This window comes from Coturnix japonica, chromosome 10 (genome assembly GCF_054131305.1).
Source record: "Coturnix japonica strain WE chromosome 10, WE-NBRP24, whole genome shotgun sequence".
Classification (NCBI taxonomy): domain Eukaryota; kingdom Metazoa; phylum Chordata; class Aves; order Galliformes; family Phasianidae; genus Coturnix; species Coturnix japonica.
In genome coordinates, this window is record NC_140672.1 from 2,018,629 (window position 1) to 2,043,572 (window position 24,944).

A 24,944-nucleotide genomic window follows, 5' to 3' on the forward strand; every position below is an offset into this window, starting at 1 on the left:
ATTGCCTATTCAGGATAACTACCTACCTCTCTACTTAGACTTCCCTCAAATAGTCAAGCCAATGGGACAGGCAGTACCAAACATGTCTTATTGCATCTCTGATGAGGAATAACTTTTTCTTCTCTTGCAGTAATGTCTTCAAGTCCAACAGTTGGCTCCTCCAGCACTTCTTCCATCCTTCCATTCTCCTCTTCCGTCTTTCCTGCTGTCAAACAGAAGAGTGCCTTTGCTCCCGTCATCAGACCCCAAGGGTCTCCTTCTCCCGCCTGCTCCAGTGGCAATGGAAATGGGTTTAGAGGTAAGAAATGTACAATTAATATTCAGCTGGCATACACAAAGCACACTGTGTTAGCCTAGGTAAATACAATAATCACCTGAAAGACCATTACACCATTAGAGGACTCTATAGCAAAAATTTAACCAAACTCAGCTGGCTTAAAGCATTGCTCAACGTTTTGTCTTTTTCATGTTAAAACAATGGGGGACAGATACTCATTTATACCAAAGATTTCACCCATGCTTCTTTTAAATACAAGCTCTTGTGTGAGGAATGGCTTCTCCTTAATCTGCAGGGACTCATAAAACAAATGTCTGCCCTACAGAGTTAACAGACAGCTCTGCACACAATGGCCAATGTCTTGAAACCTGCTGCAAGGTTTAGGCTCATGCAGGGAATTAAGCCCTATAGTACATTTACAGCCTTTTTAAAGGTGATCTGCAAAACAAATGTGAGTATTAAGATAAGAATGGAAACCTGTATTAAATTCTTTGCTTTAACAGGCTGGGGGTGGGGGTGGTTCAGCACATAAATACACTCCAAGTCTCCATAAAAGAAAGCTTTTATAGGGCCTTAGAAGTCATCTGGCTCCTTCAGACTTCACTAGAGATATCGGAGGAAAAAAACCCCACAAATCTGGGAACTCAGCCATGCCAAGAGCCAGTGGTAATTCTAAAAATGCATCCCACAAACCGCACCTGTTGATTTGGGTGCATTATAAATCCTTAGCTGGGCCACAGGGACTTGCATAAACTGTGATTATTTTATATAATAAGGAAATTTTAGGTGTGTTGAACAAAAATAATTACATTTTTAAAAGCTAACGTGCAGAATTCTACTATATATATGAAACAGCTTCTTCCCCTGCCCACATTACCTGAAGCTTCATGCCTCTTTAAGATCATCTCCCCATTAATGAAACAAATTGCCCCATCCAGGTAAATGCACAAACACCATTTTGTCAGGGCACATATTTTATTTCCTATTCTGTTTAAAGGAGAATAGAAACAATTGAAGCAAGTTTAAAGTCTGTACAATAAAGGAAGCTTTGTTGACCCAACAGCTGGGGCTGTTTATCTAAACTGTTTACAGGCAAATTTATCTTTGTTACTGGTACGATCATGGACTCTAAAGAGTTATTATCACTACCTGGTCTACAGTTCCCTTTGTTTTTTTTTTTGTTTGTTTTTTTAAAGTTTTTTTTTAAGTTCTATCAGCTAATGTTGGAGCACATTGATTTTATATATATATATATATATATATATATATATAATGTATATTTCACTGTGTATGTATGTATATATATATATATACAGTGAATATATATATATATATATATTTTTTTTTTTTACATCTGAAAATCTAAGTAACTAGTAAGTAGTTTGGTTCTTTAGCTTGAAGCAGTTGGATAGTGCTGCATAACCTAAAGAGAAATCTCTCAAGGGCAGCTGTGTGTTCAGACTAGATTTAAATCCTATTTAAATAGGACTATTTATTAACTTTAGTTATACCTTCCTTTAAGTTACTATGTCTGTCCGATCTGCTTAAGATTCTTCTTAGCATGAGGTTTTCTTTAACCCCTTTTGTAAACAAGTAAAGTAACAGAGTTTGTTTTGTGCTATTAATGCCATTTAGAGTTTACGACATATTTTATTTGATCTATTATTTGTTAATAAGAGATTCTAGTAACAAAACTTTAATATAACATAAAATCTTACAACTAAAAACCCAGCACTCACATCTATGCATTTTTCACTGATAGAAATCCACTGTGTCCCCTTCACTGTAGGAAATCTTGTACTTTAGCAATGCACTACATAATAACAGTAATAAAGCCACAAGTGACGTTTAAATAAGCCTTCAGCAGATACAGTACCTGTACAATGAGAATTGTCAGTCAGACTGTGACAGCAAACTACAGCTGTGACTCACAGCAAAGACAGCAGTTGATTCACACACCACTCTGCCTTGGGTTCATTATGTCAGGTTTTCAGAGCTATTTAACTATTTCAGCCAGAGATGGAAAGTTTTTCTTTCCAACTGAACTGCTTAAATTGATGCATGCTGAGGAGCACATGATTGGGAAGGGATCCAGCTACATGCAGCCCGATATCCAAATTAATGTTCCCACAGTGTTGACAGACAGATGTGGCCAGAAAGTCAACAGGAGGGTCCCAAAGAGGCTTCTTGAATGGACTTACTGTGCTGCAGCAATGGGACGCTGTTAATCTCCATTGCTTTGCCATTGCCCTGTAACATTTAAGCTAAGAACAGGCACACTGTTAATATATTTTTTTTACTTTATTTTTGACATGGGCATCAGCAAAAGCACAGAACAGGCTGTAAGTATATTCAGGCTCCAACCGAAAGCACATCATACAGTGGTTTTGACATCACCTCTCAGTTTCCCTACCCATAATACAGCAAAAACATCTTTCCAGCAGGGATTTTTTTGAGCTTTATTGTAACATCTGCAGTGTTGTACTTTGGCTACATCTATTGTTGAAAGGCAAAAAGTTTCCTAGTGATACAATCTCCATCTTACTTGTCACATCCTGTTGCAGAGATTGTATCAAAAATACTACCTGCCCCTCAGGGCATGCCAGTCTGCATACAACCAGCAGCACAAATCTTGAATATAGCTTCTGTGTACATTAACCACAGCAGTGTTTAAATGTGGATAAAAACTAGTCTAAACAGGAGGAGCCTTATGAGCTTAGTCCTCAGATTAGCACTCCCGTTCTTCTTGGCCATTTAGAGATGCAAAGATGTAATTTTGAGGGACAGTCTTGTGCTGGAAATAATAGGACAGCTTGAGGAAAATACATGGTGAGTCAAAATGGAGAGATATGCCTATCTACTGGCTGCACAACTCAGCCAAGACCTATGGAATACCCTCAGATAACCCCATCTTGTGCCATGTGTTCTTGCTTACCTCTTTCACCTGCCATCTGCTATACATTCTTACACTGTTACAGGACATGATAGGTAGAGAACAAGCAGCAATCCATACTGGATGCCACTCAGTTCTATATGTTACCCCAAATTGAGAGCAGGTGATCCTGATCAGAACAATTGTATTCTCCATTCATGTCAGATGTCAAGGGAGTTTAAAAAAGGCAATGGGAAGATATAATGTGACGTGATGCAACACGGCATGATAAGTACACAAATGCCTAATCAACTCATCTCAGATGGAGGGCAGCTGATGGGGAAAAGTAAGCAAATTGGAAACTGCTGGAACAGCATGGACCGCTGACTGCCCAGATTACCTTTGGCCAGCTCAGCAGATCTCAACATAAAAATGCAAGCTCAGTTACAAGGAATAGCAGGCAAGCCCCAGAAGGTCAGATGTTCCATTAACCATCAGGATCTGAGCCAACCCAAAAAGTATTGAAGTCTCATACCCATAGGAACGGCCTCCATTTAGCAAGGGGGACATCTGTACTATTTCTTAAGGTAAAAAGAGGTATTTGAGTTGAAGGTCTTAATTATTCATATCTTGTCTTGACAAAGTTAGAAGTGTTAACAAGAGGGATTCTTGTCCACTTGCATTGAACATTTGTACAAACAGGTAATGAGAGAAAAGTTGCTCAGAAGTTTGTAGAGGGTGGGATTCAGATGGAATGACTGGCTCACATTTACAAAGCACTGTTCCTGATTGCTACCAGTGCAATGCCTGACCTACCGTTCCACTTGGAAGCTTAGCTCCAGTCAACACTTACAACACAGCACTTTAAACCAGCTCTTAACAGCCATAACTGGGTAAAAATAATAACTGGGCATTTCCTTGCTAGGAACATTCAGTGATACACTGCTGAGTCAGAGTGATTCCAGAACCTAGACAGTGCTTTAGGTACCTTAAAGACCATAAATGATACATATTCATAATGTCGATATATCAGAAAACTATATATACGTCATCTGATTAAATCTGATATATAAGGATAAGGTACAGTTTTCTCTGCAGTTTATTGTCAGAGACGAGGCACAAACTGTTTCAAAATAAAAAAATAAAATAAAATATAAAATATTTTTAAATAAAATATACTTAAAATTTCTTGTTAGCTAAACGAAAATCCTCTTATTTACTTATCTTTCATTTGACGGGATGTTAATTTTAGCAGCTCATCATATGTTACAACTTACTCAAGCTAGACAAGAGCTTCATTTTTAATGGGAGAACATAAAAATCTGCCCTTTATTTATAGAAAGATAGATTCAAAACTGTTACGAATCACCTAAAAATAAGATATAATATTGACCTCCCCTTTACAGGTAGAAAAACTAGCCCTTCTCAGCCCATCTGGAAACATAACTGCAGAGGGGTTCTATGTTCCTGTGCTCTTTAACAATTAAACTAATGCATATCACTTTGCAAACAGATTTTGATTTTTAACACTGTTCCTAATTATGTTGAACTAAATCACAGTCAGTATTCAGGCAGCCTTTTCTGCACCTATAACTTAGTACAACATTGAGATCTTGAACTACAACAGTACAACTCAATGGGTGAGACCAAGTTAATTTCTGTATTACATACCTGGCAAAGGAAAACACAGTCATACAGCCAGATGAGAGAGCAAGACATTGTATAGGGTGGCTGAAAATGCTCAACGCCTTTCTTCTTTAGGAAGTGGGGTCTGTAAAACAGGTAATAATTTAGCCAAAGCACCTATGTGCTAGACAATCGATATACAGTGCAGAGCCCATCCCCAGTTCTTACCAAATGGTTGCATGAACTGCAGCCTTCTTTCCACTGCAAAGCAAGATGGCATTTTCAGGAGTCATTCGTGTACGATAGGCTTATGATCATTATTAATTACACCCATTAAAGGTGCCTATCACCATAGCATCTGGGTACTATCCATGTTTGATTATTTATTTATAAAAAAATTCTCCAACCTTGTGACAATTTTAATCAAGTGTTTCAGTTGATAATTGCAAGCTGTCAAGGTTAATACAATAAGGCTCATCTCTAATTCTTTTTCCATTTCCCTCCAAGAGAAAAAAAAACCACCCTCTGGGATAATGACTGTGGTTTCTATATTCCCAACTCATCAGGGAGTGTCCTGCATTGAACCACCTTTATTGAAAAGTTACATCGATTCAATATATAGTAATACAGGCAAAAATAATTACAGCTTTGCTAGCAGTGTAAGACCTTAATCCAAACCTCACAAACATTCAATAAAAAGCGATACAGGCTGGGAATAGGCTTTTGACAGTGCAGCCCCAAAGGGGAGTGGAGGTGGGGTGGAAATGGACAGATAAGGGTAGGCAGAAAGAGAGAACCACAGAGCAAAGGCGTTTATGTGAGCTGGGGAAGAACAGGTGAGAATCCCAGCCAACCGTCCTCAACCTACTTCTTTTTTGTTACCAAAAAGAGGTGAAGCTGCCACATTGAGATGAAACACCAGGGCAGCAATAAAGCTCCTTGCCCTGTCCTTATTATTTTACAGTTTCACCTCGATTTCTCCACGGGCAGATTCCATTCTAACAGCTTCCAAGGGGTATCTCGGCACTCAGGTGCATTTACAGCCTGCAATGACAAGCCAAATGTTTTGAGGTAGGGCAAAAGGAGAGGATAGAGAGACTTACTCAGGGGAAAAGGTGGCAAAAGAGAGATCAGAGCCCCAGGGGTAATAACACAGTGGGTTGCAGATGGCAGTTTTGTTGTTGCTGGCAGCAGTCTGAGTCCAGGACTGCTGGATCTAAACATCACCTCTTTAATTACACTGTGAAAATGAACTCTTCTCTCACTGTAAGGGGCTTTACAAAATGCTGCCACTGCAAGCATTCCTAAAATATTTTTGAAGACACGTGGAAGAAACTCAGGCTTGATCCTTGTTTTGATCTGCTGCAAAGTTTAATTTGATTATAAGAATGATAATAACGTTGATAAGAGTAGTATCTGAAGTGGCTCTTATGCCAGTGTGACTTCACCCCCTTAGGAGCAGAGATTAAACTACACTGACAGCAGACTCTGCATGTCTCAAATTAAACCATGGTAGCTGTAACAGGGACTGCTGCTTCTCTGCAGAGACATCTAAATAGCTGTGTGCAGACTGTCTCTGGCTACACCAGGACTGGAGATTGGACATATAGACTGACCAGGCACAGTCTGTGCAAGCACTGCTTTCTTTGCTTCAGGCAAAAGACCCAGCCAGGATACCTCAGACAAACAACTTAAATTCTTTGAGCTAACTTGGATGATTTTGCCCGAAGCAGATTAGGAAGTGCTCGCACAGATTGCTCCGCTGGGAAACCTGGGGATGGCAGTAAGCAGCCGAGAGCTCACACCTCTTCAGCCAGCACCATAGAATCCAGACAAGGGTGTCAACCCAAGGCTTAAAGCCAGTTTTCTAGAGGGTAGAAAGGCAGGTCAGTGGTTAATTCTTCAGTGTCTTGGCCCTCCAGGAAATTAAGGTCATTTTCCAGTTTGGGTGAGTGATGAAAACGAGAGGAGCATCCCCTTAAATTCATAGGCCATTAAGAACAGCAGATATTTGCCTCAAGATTGTTCAGTTTCACTTTCTTTTTCAGCTGTCAAAATTGGCAGGAAATTTTAGCCCTGGTCACTTATAAAATATGAAAATATTTGTTTTCCTATTGTATTAAATCACAGACCATGTCCACAGTTGTTTAAAATCAACAGAGCTCCAATAAAAGAGTCATGTTAGCTGAGGATCTTGCCCTGAGCACTTTTTTTTTTAAACACTGTGAACATAAGGGTGAAATTAATTCTCAGAGGACAGGGCTTTAAACACATGAATAATCCCACAAATTTCAATGAACGTAAATCTTCACAGGATTAGGACCTTGCACTACACTGAGGCCCCTTTGAAAATATGACTCACTCATTTGTTATATAAATACATATAAACTTAACTTACCCCCTCAAAACCTTTGGGAACAGCACCAGTTCCAGGCAGCTTCAAATGTTGCTGTTGTCAGTTATGAAGAATATAACTGCAATTAAAGGCAGTGAGAGTGACTAATAAATAATTTACATAAGCCCAGTGTTCTGGGAACGTGCCAGGTAAGACTACAGTGATTCAGACATATGGGGTAAACCAAGCGAGAAAGAGAGGCTGGTCCATTATTTCCACTGAAACTATATTAGTAAACCCCAGCTCTGGTCATTCTCCAATGAATCAGCACTCACAATCCTGTGGTGAGGTCCCAGTAGCATTTCCTGGGTAAATTCCCATTTGATTTCACATTATCCTTCCTCACTCACACCATAACCTTTTCTTGCAAGCAAATTAGCAGGTTGAGTGAGAAACAAAGACCCCACTTGGTCCTGATTGTTCGAGAATTATTTTGAGTGCTCACCTTGAGAAAGCATGAGAAATCTGCTAAGAACTGTCCCAAAAAATTCAGTGTCCATTTCCAAGAAGTCTCAGGACATGAGCAACAAAAAATTTAGGCATTTCTGAAAACTGACATATGAAGGCTTCATTTAATCCATTCTCTTCTTTATTGTCTTAAAAGCCACAACGGGCCTGGCCTTGTGGTGAACCTACAATGAAGCAGCACATTGTCCATTTTCTATGGCCACTGTCAGGCTTGTGTTGTTGGTTCTTCTCACTGAGGCACAAATCAAGCATAAAAACATTTTGAAACATTGAAGGTCTTTCAGCATCATCATTTAACCTCCAAACAGAGGCACTGCTGCAATAGGTGACTGCACATAGAAGGGTGACGGGCTCAAATAAGCTTTGTTCCATAAAATTACGCCAGCATTTCATTGTTGTCAATCTTCTTTTTCAGCCATGACTGGTCTTGTCGTTCCCCCGATGTAAGGAAGAGGCAGCTTTGCTCCTCTCCCTCTTCCCTTTTTTCCTCTTTTTTTCCATTTTTTCTTTTACAGCACAAAACTACTTATTGTGATGGACCACTAAAAAGAAAAAATAAATAAATAGCACTACAAGCTCTTTTTTGGGGGAAAGCCAGGCCCAGGAAGTAAAAGGAACATTTTTTATGGATTGGACAAGATAGAAGGCTGCATCTTTTACCTGTTTGATATTTCTGACACAACCACGTCAACTCCTAGAACACAAAGGAAGAATCAGCCAAGAGCCAGAGGATGAACAACGGTTGGCAAAATGGGATCAGAAATGCAAAGTCTTTCTTGAAAGACACGAAACCTTCCTAAGATTTGTAAAATATTAAAAGGAAAAAGAAATTGGCAAAAACGATTCAAGCTCGATATTTTGGATACAATTTGTTTTACTTTGTAGGGGAAAAAAGTTGAAGTTTCTATTTTATATGGAGCCTTTCAGATATCGATTTAGTTTATGCAGAAAAAATAAAAATCAACAAAACAGGGTACCAGCATGAAAGAATTTCTAGGACAAACTGACACGAGTGATGGAACTTTGGTGTATGTGTGTATTTGCTTATAGTTTAACCTCTTTAAAAATGTAAGATGTTTTACAATTATTTAAATAAATAAACTTGTAACTTATTGTATGTAGAGGTAGAAATTAAACCCTTTTTTGGATTTTTCCCTCCAGTTGTACAATGAAGAAAAATGATGCAAAAATGTAGTGACAAGTTTAAGGTATAATTATTACTGCTGCGGTCGCTCCTCACTTCTTCCCTCTTAGTGAATTCATGTGCAAGGATATCATAAGGATTCTTCCTGATCAATTAACAAAATCATCAGAAACTGTTCTACACGTGATGATATACAGAACACTGATTCATGTATAAATTTTCACCCTCCTCGCCTTCCCCCCGCTCCTGTTTTTTGTTTCAATCAAGATATTCAGGTACTAAGATGAACTGGTAAGTTTCAAAGACCCTACTGGGAAATGAGTGGCATGTAGGGGTTTGAACCATTTGGAGTGTTCCTGAAGTACTGAGTTTATTTTATACACTCAATGTATGAACTGGGGAGAGAAAGAGTTCTCAAACGTTGTTTTTCTGTGCAGTTGGAACACCTTATGTTTAGTTATATTTCATATTAAGGGCGCATTTATAAAGGGTTAATATGTTTTTGAATAACTTATGCACTTTTATCTTGAGTCATTACAAGTGGTAAGTATTTTCCATTTGTATACTAAAGCTCGTAGAAGTATTCAGTGTGATTATTTCCTGCATTTTGGCCTAAAACTGATGTTTAGTTCTCCTTTGCTTCTCTCTCTCCATGAAGTTGGAAGGTGAGATGGCAAGAAAAGCAATCACAACTTATCTGATAAAGCAGAGACCACTCAAAAGAAATTGATTTTGTCGGAAAGCCATTTTTTGAGGAAAATAAAAGTCAGCTACACTATTTACTCCCTACTAAAACACCATTCACAGCCACATGAATAGTTGTTCCTATGATAACATCTTACTGTTGATAAGTAAATCCCTAATGTATGGTCCCTAAAACTACTTGTCCAATGCCCAGTAGTTTTACCAATATGTTAAATAGTATTCTTGGTGATTCAAGAGTTTATGGTAGAAGATGTTCTCCATCTCGAGTTCAGTCCTGAACTGGATAACTGCGACAGCAATGGCTGAGGCCATTTGGAGCAAATTGGATTAGTAATAGACTAGAAGGTCTCTGTCTAGAACTGTGGTTCAAAGCCAGCTGCAACAATTAGTGACTAAGGCTTGGTGTTGTGTGTGGTATGACTGTCATAGACTCCCACCTAACAGGCAGGATTTTGGCATAGGACTGCACGCTCAATGTGGTGTAGCATACAGCTCATCTTCTGAGAAACGTGTTTAGTATACACAGATGTTTATAGGATGTGTTTCTTGATCAGAAGGCGGCACGGCAAGAAAGCCAGTGGACTACAAAGACAATGGAACTGAGCTACTCCTATCATTACTAAAGGCGACCCACTTGTTGGGAAGCAGCTCTGTGCTACTCCTGACTGTGCTGTGCTATTTCAGGAGGGAATTCATTAGGTGCCTTCTCAATTCATGTTTTAGAAAGGGAAGGGAGAGTTTACTGTCTTCTAAAACTCACGGCCCAATTTAAAGCAGCTTTAGAAAGAAATTTGCTGGGAATAATGAAGCAAATAATGAATTCAAGAAACATAAATAGTTAGAGTCATGATACTAAAAAAGTGTCTGATTCCAGAAAAGATTAAATAAAATAACTCACCATTAGTTGTGGTTGCAAGTTCATTGACGCTGCAGGTTCTTTGCATGTCCTTTTGTGCCATCGAGGAAGGAGCAACCACTGGAGATCAGCAGCACAACCAGCATTGAAGCCAAGAGCTCCTGAAATATGAAAGAATGAGTCTTATCAGCCTTGCTGCCAACAGACCATCTTTATTCCCCCAACTCCGATGTACTAAAAAATTTTCAAGCAGCTCCCCCCCAGCCCCTTTATCTTCAGGTTACTTAATAATTTCATCCTAATTATACTCAAAATTCCATGCCCAGCAAACATTCCAGATGAGATGTAATAGAACACAGGCAGAAAGGCAGCACCTCGCTACCTTTGGTTCCTCATGTTTTTTAACAAACACATTCCTTTCACATCTCAGTTACTTTCATTAGCCCCATTCAGTCCCGCAGCTGGAAGAGCTGTGAGCCCAAATGAAAAAGAAAACCTCGCCGGGAAGTTACCTCCAGTGCTTTATGGGATGAGAACCAAGTGTGGCTGCCTGAGCGGATGCAAACAACATGACATGTTGGGGTTTGACTTGAGCCAAAAGAATAAAAGAAGTCAACGTAGGAATGATTTAGAACACAGATTTTGCTCACACGTGTAAAATCCCCATATTGAAACGAACGTGGAAGTTACTGGTAGCTTTACAAAGAGAAAAGGTGTGTAAATAAATATAATCAAAAACGTGAATGGAAGACATTGGCAATGGCAGAACACCCAGCAAAAAGAAAATGTAAAAAATATATATATATATAAGGATTTTTTCCGATGTAATAAGCAAACCTGTCCTCTTTTAGTTATCACTGTTTAATATTCCCTAATGACTTTCCTTTTCGCCACTAGGAAGATGAAAGTGTTGCAATAGGTAATTACAAATCCTATCATAACTTTGAAAGAGTACATTTTATTTCATTATTTATCTTGGTATAGCATCTTACTCTCCCTATTTCTTTGCACACTTCCAATATGCATGGTTTTGTTTTTTTTTTTAAAGACCATTTTCTCCCTTCTGTAAATTAAGGCCTCATTTCTCCCTACTGTACAGTTCTGGGGTTGGCTGGTTGGTTTTTCCTTTTGATTTGGGTTTTTTGCTTTGTCAGTTACATTCAGTATGAAGTTGCTATGCACAGAGCTTTTGTAAAGATAGCTTTTTTTGTTTGTTTGTTTACTGTTTTTAATGGTCTTACTTATGGAAGAATATCTTGTTTGTAAAATGAATACGTCTACTTCCGTTTTAAACTTTAAATTATCCTAATAACAAAAAAAAAAAGTAATAAAATAAAATTTTTGTACTGTAAACAAGGGGGGGGAATTATCTTAATTTCAGAGTATCCGGTCTGCTTTATTCTTTACCTTTTGTTATCCTGGGGAGTCACTCAAGGCTCTGTTAATTGCAATAAGTCTTTTAAAAAAGTAAGGATTTTGTGCTTTTTGAGATCAAGTCTTCATGTTGGTCTATAGGATGCCCATCCACAATTCAAGAGAGACATCTCTAGGTTATAGTATTCAAATAAGGCAGCCATGGTCTCATCTGACCTCTCCCTTTACTATACCTGTCTGCTGAATCCCAGCTAAAGCACGTGTAAAACAGGGAACTTCTGTTCCCTATGAATGCTGGTCAGAAAGGCAAACTGGCTTTTATTTAATCAGGGGGGAAAAGATAAAATGCCAAAGAAACTGGACTGCTGAGAAATAACTTTGGGAAATGAGAGCCAACCAAAGCCAGGAATATTTAATCTTATTCTGTTAAATCACAGAAAAGGTTCAAACAAACGAAGATATAATGACAAAAGCCCCTTTTTACTGACATTTTTTGCCTAACAAGAGATAGAATACGTGTCGGTGTTTAAACTACTGCAGATGCCCATGAAAGCAACTGAAATTGTAAGGTACTATTGACTAAATGCAGAGAAAACAGGGTGGGTTTGTTTTTTGGTCATCTACTTCAATTAGTCATACAGGAATAAATGCAGTTAATAGATGACCTTCTTCCCAGCAGTGATGCCAAAGTTGTCCACTGCCATAGTGCCATAGTGCAACACTCTTCAGAGCCCCATTCTACTTAAGACCTGATTCAGCTTATTTTCCTCCCTGTGATCTCCCAGCAGTGCATTCAGTGACGATTGCAAGCATAAAACGAACGGCTCCTCTGAAAGAGCCTTGGTCTGTACCAACGACCTACTTTTGGATTCAGACAAGGAAGTTTATTATGCAGATGAAAGCCTGGAGATCTGTGCTCTGCTGATCTGTTACCTCCTGATGATGTACAATACAGTGTATATCCTGCCAGGGATGGGTTAGCACTGTCACCTTTAGAGCCATCCTGTAGTCTGAGCAGATTCCCTGTGAGCAGTTTCCTAATAGAACACTGCATGGCGGAAGGAGATGCATGAAGAATCCCAGCAAAAGACTGTCAGGAAAGATATTAGCTACTAAACTCAAAAAAAAAGCACATGTACAGCTCCCTACAGCCCCAAGTGACTTAGATAGCATCACCAAAGTTTGCTCTGGAAAGAATTTAATGTTTGCCACATTAAAAAGGCCTTCTTGAAAGGCAAATAAATGGCCTTTAGCTTGTATAGAATCACTAACACCAAAGGAATTTTTCTCCTAATATTGGTGACAAACCCAAATCTCTCCCATCAGCTGCCTCTAAAGGCACATGAGCAGCTCATTGTAGTCACACAGTGCCCTGGTTAAGAAAAGCCTTGCAGACAACCAAGCTCACTCCCACCCTTGTTTTTCCTTCACAGGTCTTTTTTTGAGGGTTGTTTTTGTCAGAACTTGAATTTCACTTTAATAAATGGGGAAACGAAAGCCACTCCTTCAACCACTTACTGAGGGCAGCAAGGGAATTGCCAGACCAGTTAAAATATTTAATCTCAGTGACAACACACAGCTGTTGAGGTGCAAAGATCTGAAGCTTTAATCGCACCAGGTTAGTTAAGGAGGAATGTCTCATTAACTCCACTTGCAGGACTGGATTAAACAGACAGCTGGCAGCCATAGCAAAGGGTGCAGACAGAGCACTGTGGCAGGGAAACGTTGAGCAAACATTGGTGTAGATGGTGGGGAAGTGGGAAACCCAACACTTCTGCCTGCCAAAATGGAAGGCACCCAAATACCATCCAATGGAAGATAGATAGAGATAAGGGGAAATCGTATCTGCCACCCTGCTTCCCTTGGGGTTGTGCTAAGGTACCTCTTGTTTACAACAACAACAGAAAAAGACATGGTGAAAAACACACAAGCCTGGCCATTGCCAGCTACTTCTCCTGTGATAGTAGATGGATGCAGAATGCTGTTTTCTTATTAGGTAAGTTTACAGCGTATGCCTGCTTGGGGAAACTCATCCCACTTTGGGTTTCTCTCTCCTGTTCCTGTTTGTTCGATCACAGCACACCATGTGCACACGCATCACCTTCATTGCTTACAAGACAACAATGTATGAGGGGTTCAGAATCCATACCCACTGTGGAGGGCAATGTATAAACAAGTAATGAAACCACTTCCTGACCCAAGGACGTTACAGTCATTTTTCATGCTGACACACAGAGTTATCAGGAGATGGAAAGCACAGGGAGGCAAGGAGAGGAAAAAGAAATGACAGCAGTAACTGTGTCTTTCTTTAGATTATTTACACACTGTAAAGTGCTTCTTATTTAAATTAAGGTTCTTTGCCTTATATACTTACTGTCATATTCCATAATAACGGTGTGTTGTCCATCCCCATGCTCTGATTTTGAAGGTCTTTGGTAAATCTACAACGTCTGGAGGCAGAGGAACATCAGCTTCTTAAGTAACTCTCTGGTCTGTTAAATTAAAGAGGAGGATCCTTAAAAAGACAATTAAGCTTTTCAAAAAGGCATCCATGATTAAGATAAAAAAACAAATCAGAACTGTACAAAACAACATTGTTTTCTATGATACTGTAATTATATCCAGGATTAGTAGAGCCAACAGTACAAGGAAATATCTCCAATAGCAAGTAGGCTTTGGAGAATGCTTTAAATCAATGCTAAGTATGTAACTCAATGAGAAAGTCAAGCACCCAACTTTGCTCAGTTCAAGTGGCCACAGCAACACAACCAGCCAGATGATGCTTCTGCCAGACTCAGCTGTAGGAGTTATCCCAGCACTTTGCTGAGATAGTAGGAACTTGATTGAAATTTACCAGCAGGGTCCCTATGACACTGCAATTGCTGTAGTCATTTCTTTGTCTTTAAAATGCCATATAATTGCTAATGTAATTAGTGATGTATACAGAGGGGGCCCGCGCAATTACCAAGTCCTAAGATCAAGTAATTAATGTTCTGTCAACAAAACTGCAACTGTTTCATTAACAACTGTCTGGATCTGAAAACAGATCAACTCAGAACGTTACCACTTGGCTGAATTCTGCACTAGCAGCCAATTCATGCACTGCACACACCAGCCCAGATGAGCTCCTGACATCATCCACCTACCACTGCATCTCTTCCCTAGAAGAGAAAACTTTAACACTGCTCAGAGAGAGGTTTCATGTCTTTGTAGTCTCTTTTCTTGCTGACAACTGGTTATTTCTGGTTTAATGAATGGTCTCGATTACAGTAAGGCCTCTGAATTTTGGGCTTTGATTCTTATCTCCAAACTTTTCTCTACCACCACTTAATGTAGCAGCAGGAGCTGGTAGTCACCTTAAGTTTTCATTCTTCTTCATTTACAACATTTATATAGAGAGTAAACACAGATTTACCTTGTCTTTTTTCCCTATAGCTACTTTAGTTCTGACATGTCCCATTCCATAAAGTGTCAACCTAAACTCTTTCATGTCTCTTACTCATCTCTTCATTTCAATGCCTACATCAAGAGGCCACTTTCAATGCCAAAACCCAGCCATCTAAAGCCAAGGAGGGGGCCCTAGGTGACTAAGCCCTGTGCTATGCAATCTTGAGCACCATCTACTGGTCCTTTATCTTCCAGTTTGCTGTTTAGAAAGGGATTCAAGGTCTTCCCAGAACACAACACAGGCTCAACGTTCCAAGATAGTCTTCAAACCTCCACTATGGGAATGGTCCCTGCAGCTTAAATACACCATTTGCTAAGCAAAGGGCTCTAGCACCAACACAGCTGGGGGCTGACAGCAAAGTTCTTCATAGCTTCTCCAAGGATGAGGTTTCCATTGCTGTAGTATCTGGGGGCTGGCTGGGAAACCAGACCCACAGTTCTCAGTAGTTGCAGATGGTTAACAGAGCTCAATGCTAAACAATAGCTGTGGTGGTAGAATGGAATTAAGCAGCAGAAGCAAAAGGGATCAGTGAGGATTTCCGGAGAGATTTGAAACACAAACAAGCACGAGGAACTCGAAAAGTACACAATCTTTCTTACCCGCTCTGCGCGTGTCGTTTTATTACAGAGTAATTAAAGAACGCTTTAAAATTGTGATTAATAGGCTTTTTAGCTTCAGAGAAATCAAATCTTTGATGTCAGTTGCTTAAACATTCAGTTTACCACTGAGGAATGCAAATAAATAAAGAACGGCAACTGTGTTTTTTTCCTCCTTTCATTTCACTCAGAGAGGAAAGTTTGGGAATTTTTTCTTCACTTTTTCTTTTACAAAGGAATAAAATTAAGATGGAGGTCTCAGGGTTTGATCCGAATATACCAAACCATTAAATACTCATGCGAGTTTACTTACTTTTTAAAGCGCTATTGGCAGCAGTTTTCCTTATGATTCCTGTTGTAGCCTCCTCTATAATCCTGCCTGACGTAACTCTTTTCCTCCCAGATATTTGTACCCTGTCACACCTACATGCAGATTAAAAACTACAGTTGCTTTTCATTCAGTTGCTCTTGGAAGAAACGCCACGCTTAATACTCTACAGTAGCACAAACCTCTTGGGCATAAAACATCGTTCAGGTAGACATCTGGTGAAATGCATCACATCAAATTAGTATCAAGGGTATTGAGATTCTAAGACGACTGGCAGACAATTCCCTTTCTAATGTACTGCTTTTTAGATTGTTGAAGAAACTTGATCCCAAATCTCCTGTGAAATGAGTGATACTAAACATGCCTGCTCAAATACTGAAAGTGAAGATCAAAGACGCAGTGTCCAAATTGGCTTTGCAAACAAAGCAAGCCCGGAGATCCCCAAGAGAACATGGTGCTAATTTTATCAGATCTCCTTGACTTCTTCCTCCTAACAGTTTGTCATTTAAGGAAAACAATAACAAGGAGAATGCAGAAGCCTTGTTTAAAGACAAATTCATTCCCTTTTAAATATATGCCCTGCAACTCACCTAATAGTCTTAATCTAGTTTAAATGAAAAATGAGTGCGTTTCATCCTCTGAAACCTACCTACATTTCAGTCCCCCAACCACACATATACAAACACACACACATACAGCCATGAATATTTCAATACAGCTCAGCCTTTCAGATCAATACAGGCAACTCTCAAGTTCCATTGATTTTTCAGAGGTTTGGCTCACAAGGGTGATAAAATATTTCTCAAGTTATGAAACCCGAGTTAAGGAGCTTTTGCTGACACTTCAGCATTTACCAGACACATCTCTCTCTCTGTCTCGATTTATGACTAAGCAATAAGTCTTGGTAAGGTGGGCAGTATCATCCCATAGGGCCCACTTAAGGTCAAAAAGAGAAGTCAGGATAATAGGACAGCCCTTAAGGTCCCTAAACTTCTGTTTTCTGAGGCAATCACTTATTCTTTTCCACATGCCCTCAAAGTCCTTATTCCAACATTCATTAGGCAGCGAGTGAAATTCCCTTTCAGTGTACCTCTGTAAGCTGTCAGAAAGAAAGGGACACCAAAGCAGACACCAAATAAAGCAACTCCCTGCTGAGGCAAGGAAGCTAATCCCCTCCATATGGAAAGGAATATACTTAATTATGCATTTATGCATGTCATTGCAGGCTTATATCTTGTTTCACTTTCATCCACCATGATCCAAACCAATTTAAATATAATGAGTAAACAGTTCTGCTTTTACAGTAACATAAGCAAATGCTTTCTCAATGTCTCCCAACCATTACCTTGCAGGACGTGGCAATTCAATGCAGCAGTCATTATTTGCACAGGAGCAGCACCTTGGGAGACAGCCATGGTTCGTGACTCCATTGTGTTAAGGTGTTTATAATCACTAAAAGCAGAAGGCAATCATTGGCCCCATAGAACCTGCAGTCAAACTGAGAAAGTCCTTTCAGTCTAAAGATGGAACTTGGGGATTCTTGTTCCAATATTCCACTTATTAAAGCCTCAAATGGGTGCCTCAGCACAACAAAGAATTACACTTTTTTACCTGGTGGATAGCACATGGGCTGACATACTGCAGTCCAATGTCAAAGGCTCCGCACTGAACCCCACCAAGAGACCTGTTGCACATGGCTAATAATGCCATATGTCCCTCAGTTTCTTGTTCTTCTCTTACAGCTGTTCCATCTGCTTACATTACAGATTCCTTGGTGCAAGGGTTGGCTATATCACATCTAGGCAAAGGTCTGATCTCAAGGAGAGTGGGATATCACAAACAACAAGCCTCACATTAGAATCTATCCAGGCAACAATAATAAACACACATCAAGTACTAGAATCCTACAGATGAAAACAAAAGCAGCACCTATTGTTGGAGGTATTTAGGGGCAGGCTGGTTGAAATCAATCAGAAATCTGCACGGAAGCAGAAATGAAGGCCAAGACTTCATTCTGTTCCCCTATTTCTGAACCTCATTGGTTGTTCTACACCTAAAATGACATCTACCACGGAAGCATCCCAAGGCTTATTTTTATAAGGAGGGTACTTATTATTCTTTGTGTACCGATAACAGCATAAAGAAATTAAAAGGAAAAAAAAGAGGTTAACTGACTTGACCCATGTAAGCAATCCAGCCCTGTAGCAGCTCTATTGATTCCCCACTGCTTCCTCCAGCCTTCCCTCCATTTTGTATTAGCTCTTTTGTTTTCAGGAATGAGGATTCATCTTTCACCACCTGAAATGTAAAGACCTTTATCTTAGAACAACCTCATTAAGCAGAACAAGTCCTACAGACATTATACAGTCATTAGACACCAACACCTCCTCCCCACACATCTACTGTTTACCCCATAAAGAGGGCTGGGCACTCTCTAGCATTAGAGGAAATACATTTGTTATACTGAAGTGGAAGATCTGAAATTGCAAAGTTGCATTTTAAGAGATATTAACAGTATATTAATTGCTGATGATTAGACACAGAGGCCATATTACTTTGTTTATGAGTCATTTTCCTTCCATTTGACTACAGAAAGTCCCTGATCCCTGTTTCTCTAGGTGAAATAACATCAGCTGCACGATTGTCTTTTGTTCCAAAGCCCAGGAGAAGGCAAAGAATCCATACTCCATGTTTCTGACTTCTCTCCTACAGCAAATACTTTGCTTCCTATGAAGAACGAGCATCCTTTTGAAGCCTCAAGGAAGAAATGAAACAACGTGATGCCCATCCATGTAATTTTCCTCCTCTTTCCTACTGATGCTTTGCACTATGCTACTCTTCTTTATTTCTTTGGTATTTTCTTCCAGCTGCAGCAGTACAATGGCATGATGGCTTGAAGGACTTTTCCACCAGAGCCACTAAATCCCCTCCCTGATCAGTATGCTGCGCAGCTCTTCCATTTAATATGTATTCTCACTTTTGGTGCATTGCCCCCAAGACTTAGCATTTTCTATTTATCTGCATTAAAACTACCTTCTCTGTTTACTGGCCTCAGAGTCGAGCCCTTCTAAAGGGGGGTAGCAGTGCTACCTCCTTGCACAGTAAATCCTCTGTTTCCAGAAAAATAAGGTAAGAAAAAGCATATACACTTTCATACATACACAAGACACCTGCGATGCAGGTAACTTTTGGAATACCATGCCAACAAAGCCTGAATTCAGAAGTGCTAGGAATTTAGTTATTATGATGCTTGATGTTTTTGGGGAAAAATACCCAAACAACAATTATTTAGCCTAAAGCATAGATTAGTATCTTAACTTCTGATCTCATCCCTGAAATAACCAGCAAATCTATTCTGAAATTGAAGTAAAAGAATAAATTGCACCTTGTTTCAAATCCTAAACTTCTTTTTGGTAGCTCAGGAATATGATGCTACCCCTGTTTCTTCATTTAAAGCTATTTTATTATAACCATTTTCTTATCTGGTAGCATGAAGAAGCCTTGAGGACTTTGAGGTCAGGGACATGCTATGTCCCAGCCACCTGCTCACTACAGAGAAGGTTTGAGAGCACACAGGAGCACAGGAAAACTTGGCCAGCTTCACCGGTTCAGTGGCCAAGGCAAGAGTGGGAACCACAAGAGACATTTCTTGGAGCTTCAGCCTTCAATTTAGAAGGCAACACAAAGAACATCAGCATTTTACCCCCAAAGTCATTCACACAAATAGATCTGTGTACCTGAGCAAAGGCCCACTGACAGTTGCACCGTTCTGAACTAGGAACGACCTCAAGAAGGCATCAGAGTTGCAGTTAGATATTACAGTGCACCCAGAAGAGCTCATTGGAGAGAACTTTGGCTGCAGAACTTCTGAGGTCACAGCTTAGCATGAGTTCAGCTCCTCCATGTTCCATCCCTTTGCCCTGTGTGATGGCCTTTAAAACTAGCAGGAAGTAGAAGGGAAAAAAACCCCACAAATCCATTTCACTTCTCAAAACAAAACTTGGCTTTCACCTCCTTACTTGGCTGAAAGGACTCATCACTCCATTCTTTTAAGCACATTTTAAATAGGTTCAGCAGCACAGCTCAATGAACGTAAGAGAAGCATCCCAGTTTGCCACTTCAAAACCATACCACAAGTGCACACCATCCAATCAAGGTCCATCATCTCCCTTGCCAGCAATACCATTCATGAATTCTAAGTTAGTTAAAACCTCCTTCAAAAACCCACGTTGGCCATCTCTAATCAAATTACACTTTTCAAGCTGTTCACTCCCAAACCCTCATAAAATGCTTTCTAATATTTTTCCCACAACTGGTGTTAAACCGTAATTGCTTGCAGTATCTTTTTGCCCCTCTTGAATAATGGGTGTTAGATTTGCCACTTTATAGTCCTTGGGAATGTGACCTGTCATTATAAAGCTTCTAAAAATATCAGTTAACACTTCACAATTTTCTCTCCTTTATTTCCTTTAACGGCAATGGATGTACCCTCTCTGGACCAGATACCTGATCTGCCTTTGAGCGTAAAAACCTTTCAGCAATAATTTTTGCAGTCATTTGCACACTAACACCTTTAACGTGCCTGGAAATACAAAGTCAGATCTGTAACTGATGCAAACTGGAATAACTGCATTGATTTTAGTAGTTCAGTGTTTGCATCACTTGAGGAGTTTGGTACAAATTTCTATATACTTCATTTAGAAGCCTCCCAAAAAACCTCATTTCTCATTATTTAAAAGCCTGATGCAATTAGCTGGAATACTTCATACAAGATCAAACTCACACAATGACAATAGCTGTTATTATTCAGGGTTGCACAGAAGTTGGGTTTTTCAACAGCAGCAGACGTGAGAATTCTCAGATAGGAAAGGTTCTGCATAGGTTTCTTTCTTGAGATGTGAGATCTGAATATAAAAATCTTTCTCAAGTCCCATGTATTTCCTAATGCAAAAAATGCTTTCAAGGCTTTGCCATCCCACCAGCTGGTTGGTCCTGTTCTCAGCAGTGGCTGGCACTCTTTGATTCCTACCTCCTGAATCCTTGAACCACAACCCCGTTAGGCTGCAACACATACAGCCCTGCTGCTCTAACAAGCAGACTCTGTGTAGGTTTACCCCTCTGGCATCTCCAGGCACAGCGTCCAGCTACAATATTTAGAAGCATATTTGTTGATCAAGGTTTGACCAGGCTCTCAGTCAAAAGGACAATATATGCCCAAGCAACCCCAGACTTTATATATTTCTCCATCTTAGTATAGCCCCCAGGTGGTCCTAGCACAGCCTTATCTCTACTTTTAAGCACAGGAACTGTTCTACCACTCTCATACAATAAGCCCAGTCCTCAAGAGGAAGGGGAGAAAGTCGGCTATATTCAGCACTGTTGCTAAAACTCCACGGTAGGCTGACCTCATGGCCTTTTCCAACAATCTTTAATACCCAGCGTTACATGATTCCTCACGGCACTTTTTCGGCGCTGGACAGGGCAGAGGTCAAGGTCTGGAATGTCACCAGGGCTGCTACTTACCCAGTAAAGACAATTAGACGATTGTCTAGACAACTGAGCCTTGTGCTGTGTGCGATAAGCACACCATCAGCTCTCGGAGGTGATATAAACAAGCTGCCTGGGCACTGCCTTTTCCTTTACAGCCTCCTCTTTCCTTTTCTAGGGATCTCTTATATTCTTTTATTCTCTACAGTTCTCTTTCTCTGCATCTGGAAGCTCTAGTGTTAGAAACAAGCCAGCTGTGGACACTGCAGAACACTTGAGCCACTATGACAAAGAGCTACCATGGTAGTTACTGCATAAGAAAACAACAACTGGAACAAAAGTGCTCATCTTTTCTTCTAACATAAAATTTGAGCCCGCAGGAAACCCCTCATGGATGTCTGTCTTACACAGAGATCTTTCATAGTCCCTTTCAAGCCAAACTTGCAATGCATAGAAATCCATCCCCCAGATTTCTAAATAGGACTCAGGAAGAAATGTGCCTCAGGGGAATCCTCTTTGGGCTTTTACATGGAACCCACCCACACGTAAAGGGAGGTACTTTTCAACCCCATGCAGTGCAGATACAATCAATAAAGCTCACAGCTCTCTCCCTCACTATCCATTCTCACTGCCTCGATTTTAAAGAGCTCCCAATAACTTGAAACGTAGCATCAAACTTCACACACAGAGAGTATTAAACGAGGGCAAATTCCCTCTTACGTCATCCAAAGGCTGACTATATACCAGTTAACAGAATATCCAGGACGTGTTTTATTTACATTCCGCAAATCAGGCGCTTGGGTTTTTATTATTTTATTTAAAACCAACTTTTGTCAGATGAGTTTGTCTGAAAATTTCTTGTAAAGCCCTGAATAAAGTTCTGCTGAGCAAAGCCAGGCCTCACTTTACTATTCTCCAAGCTTCCAAGGCACCTTCTTGCACCATAACAGAGCCATGACAGAGCAATGACATAAAACCAAGGGAAATGAATCAAGGCTGTGAGTATCCACACTATTAAATGTAAAACTTCTGTTTGTGAGCCTCAAAGGCTTCTTAAAGCGTAAAGAACGTCATCAGTCCAACCGTGCTGGGAACGGTGAGTTGTGTAAAGCTTGATTTAGCACAACTTCTTGTCGGTGCAGAGGCACTAAGGATGAAGAGATTAATTGACCCATCTAAGGTGGAAGAAGCTAAAGAAGACCATTCCAAGATCTGGACTGTCATTGGCACGGCACTTCCAGTACTTAACAGTTTTAAAAGCTTTCAGCAAAGGAATAACATGAAAGAGATAAATAAACTCACTGTCTCCAGTAGTTTCAAGATGTGGTGCTCAACATGATTAGAGTCTTTTCTAGCTTCTTCTAGATGCCTGTCCAGATGTTTGTGTCCAGCTAAGCTCTGTGCTTCTGGTTAATAAGAAACAACAATTAAATGGTTTGGAGGAAAATCTACACGCTCAGTTTGATTCTTAAATTTCTTTTATCTCAAGATACAACAGAGAAGTACAATATCATTTAAATGAAGACCTGTAACCTGTTCAGACCTTATAGCAACTAGCTACGCTGAAAGAAAATCCCAGCATACGTTACTACTTCTGTAATATGCGTTAAATCAGCTTCCATTGGTAGCATTTCTCCTACAGTAAGTGGGCCCTCTTTCCTTCACATAATTTGACCCCCAGGGCATAAGAGCTTTCTCCTCTGCAGCTCTTGCCCATCGGTGCATCTTCTTTGCATCTCTTTTCCCCTTCAACTCATTCACACTCTCTTCTAAACTCAGCTGGAAGCATCTCTTTTCCCCCTTGCCCATGACTCTTAATTTCTCTCTCCCTTGGCAGTTATTTAACTCATTAACTGAATTAATTTTAACCCTAAAGCACTTCGGGTGAATAGATTTTATGAAAGATCTGATACAAAATAAAGTCTTGGGGGCTTTATGCCACTGTAGGTGCACAAAGGAGCCTCAGTGTAACTGAGAATCAGACCCTTATTTCCCTACATGGAGTTTAATCGCAGCGCGACTCACAGATGCCATTTAATGACAAAGTGGCTCTGTGATTGATAAAGGTCCCATGCCTCTGCTGCAGAATAAGTAGCCAAGCAACCTGAGTGGTGGAAAAATTATTTTTGGATCTGTTTGAAACGGCTTTCCCCATCATTTTCCCCACATACTTGCTTCTTAGCAGAACTCCATCTTAGAATGTTTTTTTTTTACTAGGTAATATTAAGAGGAGGGGAGAGTCTGATGAGGTGGTTTTGCCTTTTGCTCTGAGAGGTGGCAGAAATTCTGCATAGAAATAACATGGAAGTTGCCCTCCAAAATGTTTATCTTACTAAGTGTGCTGATGGCTTTGAAAATCAGCTGCGTTTCTCTTTCTCAGGTCAATTAAGCTTCTGTTCAGCATAACTGTGCTGGCGACAGGAGCCTACCAACATGAGGTATTGATTGCAACCTGCTAGCACCCAAAAAGGGGCATTTCATCTGGCTGTGTACAAATAGTTCCTGAGCTTACAATTCTCAGTATAAATGCTCAGGAAAGGAGGAGGGGAGTCAGCAGGGCCAGCGGAAATATGCTTGGGACAACCAGGGAGAATTGTGGCCCTTCAGCAATGGTTATGCTCCATAGAGCATCACACAACTACATGGCATTCACATCACATAAAATCATATAGCTACATAGGCTGCTCCAAAAGTAATGCCTCCTAATTATTTCCACGGCAGCTAACAACAAATGCAAAGAGAATAGTAACACTTTGATAATGTGAACTCTCAGCTACCAAACTTCAGCATAGCCACCACCACCAGCTATGCATTTTCACCTGTGATGAACGAGAGGCCCTGCTTGTAAAAACCTACCTGGCTGTCCAGAACGAGGCTTCTGTTATCTCTGGAGCTAAATAATTTGCTGCCATTGTAAACACACATACATGAACACAAAGACTTCGGTTGGGTTTTCAGATCCAAGTAACAGAAAGAAACCCTGCGCTGCTCCATCGTAACTGCTGAAAGGAAAACAGTGTCAGCTTGCAGAGCTAGCGTGGCACATGTATGTCTCATCCCATTCTCATTACAATATACTTATTTCTGTGTATTTGTAAGTTTCATTAACTTCTGTATCATTACTACTATTGTTGGCTGACCAACGAAAAAGAAGAGAAAGAGAAGAAAAAAGGAAGAAAAAAAGGAAAGGAATAGAGAGGGGAAAAAATAAAAAGGATGAAAAAGGGGAAGAGATAAAAAGAATTAAAAAGGATGAGGTTGAGGAGGAAAAAAAAAAGGAACCTGTCTGGGACTGTGGTTAGTTTCTCCATTACAGATACTCACACTATAATCACAAGCACTAAAGAACTTGCTCTGATCTCCTCAGA

At 40.0% G+C, this 24,944-nt stretch overlaps 1 protein-coding gene and 1 long non-coding RNA gene across 6 annotated transcripts in view; one reads left to right on the top strand and one right to left on the bottom strand.

Annotated features, from left to right (window-relative positions):
- EBF2 (EBF transcription factor 2) overlaps positions 1 to 11,696 on the top strand; it is a 114,264-nt gene extending 102,568 nt beyond the window's left edge. For 2 of the 5 annotated variants that reach the window (XM_015883033.3, XM_085510145.1), the window contains exons 15-16: positions 131 to 298; positions 8,054 to 8,832. In XM_015883033.3, the coding sequence (XP_015738519.1) occupies positions 131 to 298; positions 8,054 to 8,085 (200 nt within the window). In that variant the 3' untranslated portion in view covers positions 8,086 to 8,832. Of the gene's footprint in view, positions 1 to 130; positions 299 to 2,410; positions 2,641 to 8,053 lie in introns of those variants that run through there. The other 3 variants (XM_015883034.3, XM_085510146.1, XM_085510147.1) reach the window with 2 other exon arrangements.
- On the bottom strand, positions 132 to 24,578 carry LOC116654331 (uncharacterized). Its single transcript, XR_014932233.1, has 8 exons — positions 24,433 to 24,578; positions 22,879 to 22,982; positions 14,092 to 14,209; positions 10,386 to 10,504; positions 7,616 to 8,180; positions 7,174 to 7,249; positions 4,821 to 4,920; positions 132 to 266 (listed from the first exon to the last, which is right to left on the bottom strand). It is a non-coding gene; the product is annotated as an uncharacterized LOC116654331 (long non-coding RNA).
- Positions 24,579 to 24,944: the final 366 nt, after the last annotated feature.